The 11,789-nt window shown below is 38.3% G+C and overlaps 1 protein-coding gene across 1 annotated transcript; it reads left to right on the forward strand.

The window, feature by feature from the left end:
* Positions 1–3,769: 3,769 nt before the first annotated feature.
* On the forward strand, positions 3,770–4,601 carry LOC104091264 (uncharacterized). Its single transcript, XM_009596551.3, has one exon. It carries the CDS (start codon positions 3,950–3,952, stop codon positions 4,328–4,330), a length of 381 nt encoding a protein of 126 aa, XP_009594846.1. The 5' UTR covers positions 3,770–3,949; the 3' UTR covers positions 4,331–4,601.
* Positions 4,602–11,789: the final 7,188 nt, after the last annotated feature.

An 11,789-nucleotide genomic window follows, 5' to 3' on the forward strand; every position in this document is an offset into this window, starting at 1 on the left:
TTCCTCATCTGCTCTTCGCTCTTCCGGTTTGGTCGGAACCGGAAACGGTGATTGCTATTTAATTTCTTCCCTCCTGGCCTGCTCTGTGTTCCTTGATATCGAAACCATGGGCACCGAGATTACCTCGTCGACGACGAACATTTCCTTTGTGGTCGGCTGCTCTCCGTAGACTGTCTTTATTCCTCCTGATGTAGGGAACTTCAGTGCTTGGTGTAAGGTCGAGGGTACCGCCCTCATGTTATGAACCCATAACCTTCCGAATAGAACGTTATAACTCATGTCCCCTTCGATCAGGTAGAATTTCGTCTCTTAGATCGTCCCGGCAGTGTTCACTGGTAGGGTTATCTCCCCTTTAGTAGTTTCTCATGCCATGTTAAATCTGTTCAATAATGACCTCCGACACTATTTAGTCTTGTGACCCTAACTGCTCTACGACCCTCGATCTGATTATGTTGACCGAGCTACCTGGATCAATCAATACGCGTTTAACTTGAGATTTATTGATAAGCATGGATATTACCAGTGCATCATTGTATGGTTGCACGATGCCCTTGGCATCCTCGTCGCTGAACGAAATGGTTCCCTCCGGGATATTATCTCGGGTGCGTTTTTCCCTTGTGATAGGTAATTTAGTGTGCTTTATCATCGGTCCTTGAGGGATATCGACCCCCTCCAATGATCATGTTGATGATGTGTTGAGGCTCCTCTTGTCCAGCTTGTTTGTTGGCGTCCCTGTTCCTGAAGTGATTTTTGGCTCGATCGCTTAGAAATTCTTAGAGGTGCCCGTTATTAAATAACTGGGCAACTTCTTCTCTCAATTGTCGAAAATCCTCGGTCCTGTGGCCATGAGTTCCATGATACTTACACATCAAGTTAGGATTTTTTTGGGTTGGGTCGGATTGCAACAGTCGGGGCCACTTGGTTTCCTTGATGCGCCTGATGGCTGATACGATGCTGGTCGCATCGACGTTGAAGTTGTATTCTAACAATCTTGGAGATTTTCTACCCCCGAGCGGCCTGTTGAAACCATTTTTTCTCATTAGACCTCGGCTACTAGACCCTTGATCGCCTTTTTTTCCCTTGCGGACTGACGCCCAAACCCATTTCCCCTTCTGTCCGCTGTATGGTTGGTATCAATCTCGGACAGGTCTTGGCTCATGATCGACGGTTCTCTTAGACCTGTCGTCAGTCCTGATGGGATAAACAGATCCAGAAGGGGCTCCGAGTTGAACGTCCTCGACCCTAATCTTCGACTGGGACCTGTTGTAGATGCCGACCCAAGTTACCACCGGGTACTCTACCAAGTTTTGTTTTAGCTGCTGTGAAGCCAAGGAACTTCAGGGGTTAAGTCCTTGGGTAAACGCCTGAACGGCCCAATCATCAACGACCGGAGGCAGGTCCATCCGTTCTATCTAGAACCTCGATACGAATTCCTTAAGCATCTCGTTGTCTCTTTGTTTAACCTTGAAGAGGTCTAACTTTTAGGTCTCAATCTTGATGGCCCTGACATGGGCCTTCACGAAAGAATCTGCAAGCATAGCAAACGAGTCAATGGAATTTGGGGGTAAGTTGTGATACCATATCATTGCTCGTTTGGACAAAGTTTTCCCGAACTTCTTTAGTAACACTGATTCGATTTCATCATCTTCCAAGTCGTTCCCTTTGATTGCGCATGTATAAGAGGTCACATGCTCATTTGGGTCTGTAGTTCCGTTATATTTTGGAATGTCAGGCATACGAAAGCTCTTAGGGATCGGCTTTGGTGTCGCGCTCGGAGGAAAAGGCTTTTGGATAAACTTCTTGGAATCTGGACCCTTCAATATCGGGGGTGCTCCCGAGATTTGGTCGACCCTGGAATTGTATATTTCCACCTTCTTGTCGTTGGCCTCAATTTTCTTTTCACCTGATTCCACCCGCTTCGTCAATGCTTCAAGCATTCTCATTACTTCTGGATTGATCCCGGACTCGGCTTCACTCGATCTCTCAGTGATTTGCTCATTTCTTCGGATGTTCTCCCGGGATGGTTCGGGCTCATCTCTGTTAAGCCTGCAATATTTCAAAGATTAACCGTAGGCTAACCCCATCACCTTCGCCTTCGAGCGCTTCTCGAGCCGTCGGTCGGGGTCCTCCGCAAATGTTATTTTCGGGATCAGTTGGCAGGTTGACGTCGATGGCCACCTGTGAGTTAGCATCGACCGGATCGGCGATTGGGACTCTGTTGGGATCAGCGGGAGGCACCTCGTTGCTAGGCACCAGATTGTTATTTTCGCCATGACGGCCAGATCAACATCAACGCTCAAGTGAACAAACTGAGAATTTGACATTTTCTAAACTGACCTAAAATTAAGACTTTAAAGAACAAGCATAAAATAGGGTATGTTATGGAGATTTGTATCAAATCACCACTATTATCCTTAGCCCCACGATGGGCGTCAAACTGTTTACCCTTAAAACGGATAACAATTAAATTTGTATGCGGTTTTAAGAAAATGTGGATTAATTCAACATAAATAATCAAGAAGGTTAGATCAACGAATTAAAGATAAAATGAATAACCAAACTAGTTGTGACATTAAGGTCGGGTTCAGATTTAAGCTGAACAATAGTTTTGCCCTCTACCGGACCCTTCATTCGAAGCCAATTGTGTATGAAGAACAACAATAAAATAAAAACTTTGCAATAGCTAGTAAGCAGAAAAATAAACTTGCATCGCCTTGATTTGCATGTAACAATGCGCTTTATTAAACAAAAACTTCTCCTTTATATAGTAGGAGAGTTTCACCTATAGTACAAGTCTAAAAAAGGTAAAACTCCTCCTCTCTCATCAATTACTTATCCATAACCGCCATCGAGCGAGATCCGCGCCGTGATATCGGGTTGGTTCCGGATATCACGACCTCTCTATTTGTCACCTACAACCGTTCACTGCGCTTCCTGAAGTCTCAGGACTTGTCCCAGGCCCGGGGTCCTTTGTTTTATCAGGTCTGATGGCAAGCTCTCTGCTCGGGCTTCGATACAAAGAGTTCCCAACTTCGATTTCGATCTCATATATTCATACCCTTACTTCATTTGATTACCGAAAAATCGAAGTATGCGTTAACCCCGATTTCACCCATATACAAAATATATAAATTTTACTTGAAAAAGATTATAAATTTTCAAAATAAAAAAATTAAACTTTTGAAATCTGAATAGTGCCACATAAATTAAGACATTGGAAGTAATAATATTAGGTTTGGGCATTTAGATGCTAACGGCCAATATAATAGTGGAGATTTAGAAGAGGACTATTTTTGTCCGACGTTATTATTTAGCATAGTTGCTATTGAATATAATTCAAGAATAGTTGGATCCTAACAAATTAGCCCTTCACATACTTAATATTTTTTTTTAATTATCACAAGTAGTTAGCAGCTTGCATATGGTCCTCTAGCGCTTTAACGAATCCTCCAACGGGACTCATTTTTTATGTTCTCAACTCATATGCCACAATGTGATAGTTTGGTTGCAAGCATTTATATTTTATAGTCCGGATAAAAGCATAATCTATTCATACTAATTTTGGCTCTCCATTACTGCATTATTCTTTCTAATATTTGTTATATACTCATACATTTTCATATACTAAGATTTATTAAAACAAATATAGCATGACGTATTTATTAAACATAAAAGTAAAAAGTTTAGTTTGTGATACTCTTTCAATGATACATTTATTTATTTATTTATTTAAGTATTCAAGAAACCTAATGGAAATGCAGGAGATGTGAACCTTAATTTAAGCAGAAGCACATGCCCATTTGCAGCTCATCGTCAACTTATCTTCTCCCTAACTCCATATACTAATATATTTCCAATTCATTGCCCACTCCCCTAACACAAAGCTCACCATTTCCGTTTCCCTCTTTATAAACTGATCAGGAAAAAGAAAAGTAATATACCAATAATCATGGCTACAAACCCTAACAGTGTTCAAAAAATTGTCAGCCATGCCAATCCAACTACCATTTTCCGGTGGGTCCCAGTCCGCCGGAAAATCACGTTCAGGAAGAAGCGGTTGCCGACGGTGCGGTTAGGAGATGCGAAGAACCCTCGCCGGGGATTCTCCGTCGTGAAGCTTTTCCGGCGAGTTCGATTGAGGTGGCTGAAATTGCACTACACGTGTATGCTGAAAAAACTGAAAGAATATTATCAGTCTGCGGTGAAAGATATAATGGAAAGTGGCGGAGCATTGGACGCCTTTCAGCAACGTCTACTATTGGAAACCTCTTTCGCTGTTCCTGTAATGGGCCTTTCCTTCAATACTTTTCCCAATCACCATGGAACTTGAAATTGCAGCACCTTAACAAAATCTTTTTGGTAAATATTTACATTTTCTAGCTATCTTTTCAAGCTTATTAAATAAAGTCCCCCTCCTATAAATGTAAGTTTTTTTCTTTCTTTTTTTGAAAAAATAATTCCTCTTATATTGAGAATCATAAACACTTAATGTGTGTTGTTGTGAAGCCAATATTATACAAAGTGATAAAAGAAACTAGAATATCACAGTTGGGATTTAAATAAATAGTGAAAATGATATTGTATAACCGCTTTTAAAATAATAGTCGAAATAGTGTATATTTTTTTGTATATATATATATATTCTGTTTGTTATATACAAAAATAATACAAATTTTATATATTTTTCAGCTAACGAATATATAGTTCTTGCGCTAGCTAAAAGTAATAATAACCCACTTAAATATGTGATCTAAAGCCACTTTTATACCTCTTTCCTACTACTAGAATTGGATTCAAAAGTTAATATACAACCAAAACAAATTCGTTTTTGCCCAATTTGGAAAGTAAAATTTTCCAAGGAGGGGATTCAATTGAAACACATTACCTATAAAATTTGGTGCAAGACGTGATTGATATAGAAGAAGATGTAAATTTCTTTTACCTTGGATTAGGAAATTGTATAGAGCAATTATGTTATTTATTTATTTTTACAACTAGTCAGCTACTTGAAATTTAAATTATTTGCAAGGGTCATACCATGCATGTGTGTTTGTGCACTTTTATGCTTTATTTTTAGGGAGTTTAACCTAAGTATCACCTATAACTCCAGGAAGGTCAAAGTGTCTCTTGGTGTGAGAGCTAAATTAGGGTACAAGTTACGAGAAGGGATTAATTATATAGTCATAATGGCTATGGATAATATAAAATGCTTAATTATGGTGCATAATTCACATCGAAGTGAAAATACAGAAATAGTAGCACCCTAGGATATCTTAAAATTTAAGTGTAACATTTGAGTGGAATGCAATGAAAGTGAAAATTGATATTTCAAATGATGTAATGTTGGCTTTCTTTTTTAGTTTTAGTTGATTCAATATTTCCTTAAATTTCAGGAAAATTAATGTTCTTCCTATCTGTCTGACGGATTTGAATCCTTTTCATATGGTAAGACTAGAGTTAAGAATAAGACAAAGTTGATAGTGCCAACTCCTGAAGGTTGTCAACAGTATCTCTATTTTCTATAAATTAATGACAAGATTTTGTATTTTTAAAGACAGACGAATCATAGAAAATCATTCGAGCATAAAATATGTTAAAATGGGGAAGCAAAACGAATAATTCCTTGGAGAGAAACAATGAAGAGTAAAGATAATTTGTTATTGAAGCTAGTATTGCTTAGAGGTTAGAGATCTCACATGACCTTGTCTCTCAATTTTTTGGATTTTAAAGAAAATTAAATAAATGAAAAAGTAATTTAAAGATGGATGAAACGATCCCAAAAAAAACAAAGGTGTAGGTTATATAAGTCACAATTAATTACTATTAGCTCAACTGGTTTTAGTTTGTTAACATTTGATGAAATCAGTCCATTGACACGTATTCTCTCTTACACAATGAATAATACTGTATTTTAAGTACATTCTTAGAGCTTACATAATCTAACGGTAATTTTGTTAATCAAATAGTACGTAGGATTAAGAGTGAGAGGGAAGTATAGATAGAGCTTTCCTCTCTATTTATGAAGATAACAAAATATACATTTTCGGATTCTCATGCGAATTTTGTTATTTCCATCGGTTTGATTTGTCACCTGGAAGCACAAATATACAATAGTAAATCTTTGACATATTATAGTTAGTGGCGGATCTAGAATTTTAAAGTAATGCGTGCTTTATTGTTCTTAAGTTGACGCATAGTATAAGTGTATCACTATTTGAAACTTAAAATGAGACAATTCAATGCAAAAATATAGGGAAAATAACACTATATAGCGGATGTTATATATATATATATATATATATATATATATATATATATATATATATATATATATATATATATATATATATATATATATATATATATAAATATAGGGAAAATAACACTATATAGCGGATGTTATATACAAGATATATATATACACACACACACACTTTTGTATGTTATATACAAGAAGTATATAAATTTTATACATTTTTGCGACTATGGGATAAATAGTTTTGGTCACGAGCTAAAAGTGATCTTTGCTCAAAAATATATTATTGCGAACATTACAACAAAAACTAAATGGAGTACTATTTTTGGACAATGAAAGTACTTCATCAATCTCCATACTTGAAATATTTTTAAGTGATGTAGTAGAAAGAAAGAAAGAAAAGCGAATTTGAAGGGGAAAAGAAAGCAAAAAGATAACAAAATATGGAAAAATAGCTCAAATAAGGGCAACCGAAAAATAGAAAAGAATGGAAACAATCAAACAAGGAAAGGTCTTCCCCATCGCAAAACATAAAAAAAAAATAAAAAATAAAAATAAAAATAAAAATCTACAATTGAATCTCTAACCCAAAGCACGGCTCAGCTTTTATATTGTGGGTGCTCATCTCTCTTATATTTGATTTTTCCATTAATTTCACATAAAATAAACAGACCTTACCCCAAAAACAATGGGTGCTTAGGCACTCACACCCACTAAACGTGGATCAAGAAAAAATGATACTGTATAACTGCTTTAAAAATAATAATCGAAAAAATATATAAAATTTTTATATTTTTTTTTATATATATACATTATGTATGTTATATACTAAAATTCTACAAATTTTATATACTTTTTCGACTACCAAATATAAATAGTTTCTACCACGGGCTAAAAATGATAATATCTCATCATTTAAATTGACAGGTTACGTCATATATATTTTTACCTGCTCCTCTTTAGATTATTACTTTATATATAATGTAGTATTTTGGACACATTATAAAAAAAATTAAATGTCATTACTGATTATAAAAAGAAGGGATCAGAAACCAGGAACTTAATATATATATATAGAGCCATATATATCATGATATGTCCAACTGGTTTTTGTCCTTTTGATATTGATGGTCTGAAGACGAGATTCTTGAATTTTAGCCATGATACAAGACAGCTCAATCAACAACAATAACAACCCAGTATAATCTCATTAGTGGAGTCTGGAAAGGGTAGTATGTACGCAGATCTTACTCCTACCATGAGGTAGAGAGGCTATTTCCAATAGACCTCCGGCATCCTTCCCTCCAAGAACTCCCCACCTTGCTCTTGGGGTGACTCGAACTCACAACCTCTTGGTTGAAAGTGAAGGTTGCTTACCATAAGAGCAACCCCTGTTGTGTCTAGGATAGCTCAATCAACCATAGTATAAAAGACTAATTTTTAATAAAATAAGCATAAAAATAACCTCTGATGACTCATTTGTCGTTAATCTGATGATCTTTTATTGACTTATTAAGTTCATTAGAAACGCAAGTTGTGACAGGAGAGACACTTGTGTTTTAAGAAAATGGAGAGGTCAGACTTAAAATATTATTCCTTGGCTAGTGGGTTTTGTTTAATGCTCAAGAAACTTTGACACCGACACATAACTATGTTATTATGCCTTCATCATAAATAATTTCTTAATTAAACGCAAATCTTTACATTATATTTTCGCTTTTTTTCAGTTTTTACACAAAAAAATTACTTTTCGGGTATGGGTAATGGGTCTTTTTAATTAATTAGGAGATATTTAGAATTGGCCAACAGGACGATGACACGTGTCCTTCCGTTTAAATGAGGGGTATATTTGAACCCAAAGTATGACTGCATGAATATAGATAACCCAATAGTATAACGAGGGGTATTCTTAGACCATTTTCAAAAGTACATGGTATATTTGGCGCTATGCCGTTTCTAAAATTAGCTTAAGTCAATGGTAGTAAAATTAACCGGTCATCAAACTCCATTGTAGTACTCAAATTAAGTGAAGAAGTTATCAAATTGATAGTTCTCTCTTCTAAGAATTATTTACCCGTAAAATGGTACAATTGAATTTATATATGATTTCTAAACAAGTGAACTAATTTGATCCTGAAATAATGCAATAATTGAAGAAATGTACGATACTTAGCCTTAAAATGTAGATAAAACAGCAGAGATGACAGTTTCAGGAACAACAATGATGAGATCAAAAAGCGGAAAAGTAAAATTGTATTAAGCTTTGTATAGAATGTGGTGTAAGTTTTGCCAGAAAATTCGCATCCTCTACAATGATAACTAGGCTCACTATTTATAGGTGTGTCTAGGGAATGAAGTCCTAGGATCGTGCCCTCCTTTAATATCAATTATGAGGGTCATTGATGAAGATGTAACGGTGAATATAAATGTCAAATCCTCTGTAACGGGTCGTCGCTCTTAATGCTACAGAATATTCCTTATTAAATGTTACCGGACGCAAAGCATTTAATACACCTTTATGAATGTTATCCCTTCCGGTGACAAGCGGAATGGTTGCGTTCGGTCTTCGGTTATCCTCGTCTAGGGTTCCACGTGTCTTTTCTTTAGATGACCACATGTCATATCATATTTCACCCTATACAGATAGTCCCCCTGCTTTCCGGTGACATAACTTTGTATTATCGGAAAGTTGGTAGAAACACTCTTTTGGCAGGAATTACTATAACTCCCTCTGAAGGCTTTTGACGGTTGATTAGACGCACGTCTCTCCGCATTTAATGCCCCGAACACGCGTCATCCCACGATTCACCACAACTTTTGCCGATTATCGAGATAATCATGGCCATGAATATAGCCGCCAAAATTTTACTTATGCGTATCATTCTTTTCCTTTGCACTTCATAATTTCTCGAACTTCAGATTTGCATCTTTGTTCTCCATCCTTTCTCTAATTCTCTGCAAACAAAAACCTTTTTCTTCTTCTTATTCAATGGCTTCTTCCTCCAAGCGTGCCAATTCTTCAAAGAACAAGAACAAAGCCGAGGACTCTGCTCCTCCAATGGTAGGTTCCATCATCCCAAGGAGACTCAGTACCACAAAGGACTTAGAAGAAAAATTCTCTACTGCTAAACCTCGTACATGGGTTGTTAGTAGGTACCCTTCTTCCATTCGTCCTTCCAGTATTCCTGCTATGAAGGAAGATTGTCGCTGCCATAAGTTGGATATCATTGCTCTTGATCTATCGGAGTGAGTGACTCTTCCCAAGGAAGGTTTTACATACTTTTACACGTATCCTTTTACTTTGGGTGCGTTTTCTTTGAGTGGAGAGCTTGATTCCGTGATTGCGGAGTTTTGCCTTCTCTACCAGGTGTATTTGGACAGGTAAGTCCTTCAGTGTGGAGGACGGTCGCCTAACTTCGACGCTTGTGCCAGGAGACTGGAGAGAAGATAACCTTAGCTCATATGATGAATCTTTATTCTCCCAAAATCTTTCGCGGGGGAATGATAAACCTCTGCAAGCGTAGCCACCATGCTTTGCTGTCTAGCATGGATGATGACAACGACCGTGGGTGGATGGAACAGTTCGTTGAAGTCTCCACCAACGACATCATTCCGGCAATGGCTTCATCCTTTCTGGCCGCTTGGAACTGCACTCGTAAGCTCTTTGTTTAGTATTTCCTTTCACTAAATATTTTTCTATAGCCGTATTGATCCACCACCCTTCATTTGTTTTAGAAACTCGATCGATCCCACCGGTGGTGGAAGGCTTGGACCGGTGGTTTCAAAAGATCTTGGACATCACGACGCCCGAAACTCGTTTGTGGAATGAACTGGCCCTTAAATATGGGTGAAAGGCCAAAAATTATGGTAATTTTAACTTACATTGCTTTTATTTTTTTTTATATATGGAGAACTTGGTTGAACCCTTCTGACTTGTTCACGAAATTAGGTCTACCTGCGGGCTCTGTTATTGTCCCCGAGGAGGACATCTTGGCTGATCATGTTGATGCAGCGAGGCTGCTTCAGAAGGCACTTACTCGAACAGGTATCTCCAGGGTTGTTTCGGGCGCAAACACTTCTTTACGGAGTCCCCGGCCGGAGGATAAACAACCAAAGAGAAGACGTTCCTCCGTGACCGGGGAAAAGAATAAGAGGGCAAATATTGATGCCCCCGAGTCATCTCTGGTGGCGATGATGACTGGTTCTCCTTCTGGACCGGTCATAGATACCGTGATGATTGATGATGATGAAAAAGCTAGTGATGAGGGAGCTTCTCTACATAGAAGACAACGATCCTCATCATCTTAACAGGATGCTCGACCTGTTGAGAGAGTTACACCAACCGAGGACGATGCCTCGACACTTTGGGGAGAGTTTGATTTGGTAGATAATGCCAACTCCCATTTTTGGGCCCCAATTATATTGCCCTGTAATGCAGGGTTGAGTACCGGGTCCTTGCCGTCTTTGCTTGGCGAGCATCCAACAACCAGCACTGCATTTGATGCAGCTGTTTCTCACTCTTCAACTCCATCAGCTTCATCTCCATCTTCACCAATACCAGCAACTGCTACATCACTTCCATCTTCATCCACTCTTCCACCAGTAGTTGCTGCATCGCCTCCACTGGCCGTACCTGATGTGGAAGAGGGTGTTCCTCTTCCACAGTCCCCAGTTCATAGGAATTTGGGGCAAAATATGCTTCCCCTTCTAAAGATCCACAAAGTAGGAGGGACGTTACTCTTTCGGTCTCTACCGGATGCAACTTGCTATCCTGGCCGGTGGAGCTTGTTAATTATCTGAAGCCTTTGGCTTTAGAGAAAGCCTGGGAAAAGATTCAAGCACTCTCTGGAGAGTGTTTATTGAACAACGCCGCAGCGGTATGTTCCTTTCTTCCTTTGTTATTTCTTCTACTTTTGTATGAATGTATTCTAAGTTTTACTTCTTTTTTATTTTGTAGGCCAATTTTCTTGCTTCTGAGGGCCTTCAGAGGTTGATTCATGAGAAGGAGGAACTTACTTATGAACGGAATCAGCTTTTGGAGGAATGGGACCGCACTGTTCTCCGCCTCTCAGATTTAGAAACCAAAGCTACTGAGGTCATTGTTTTGGAGGCTCAATTGTAGAAAAGCGAGCAAGAAGTGGTAACCCTTAGCCAAGAAATTGGCCCGCTGAGGGTTAGATTTGATGAAGCCAAGGCCAAATGGGCTGAAGTCCAGGACGTCGTTCTTGTTGCAACCGAGCATGAGGTTGCCTCCGTTGAAAGAGTGATTATCTTAGAGGCAGCCTTGAACTCCAAAATTGAATAGCTTGCTGTTGTGGGGGAGAAACATACCCAGCTCGAAGAGAAGTACAGGAAAACTATAGAGCATAATAGGCTCTTTAGTTCAACTGTCTGTGACTTTGATGTCAGCCTCAAATCTGCTAGGTCCGACCGGGAAAACCTTTCTGCCGAGGTAACCTAACTCAAAGAAGAACTCAAGCGCCGAGAGGTTTCCCTCATTGTTGAAAACACTTACGCCATGTACAACATGAGG

This window comes from Nicotiana tomentosiformis, chromosome 6 (genome assembly GCF_000390325.3).
Source record: "Nicotiana tomentosiformis chromosome 6, ASM39032v3, whole genome shotgun sequence".
NCBI classification, from domain to species: Eukaryota; Viridiplantae; Streptophyta; class Magnoliopsida; order Solanales; family Solanaceae; genus Nicotiana; species Nicotiana tomentosiformis.

Bases quoted from the DNA above. Each gene is read 5' to 3' on its own strand.
- LOC104091264 (XM_009596551.3), top strand. From the start codon at position 3,950: ATGGCTACAAACCCTAACAGTGTTCAAAAAATTGTCAGCCATGCCAAT.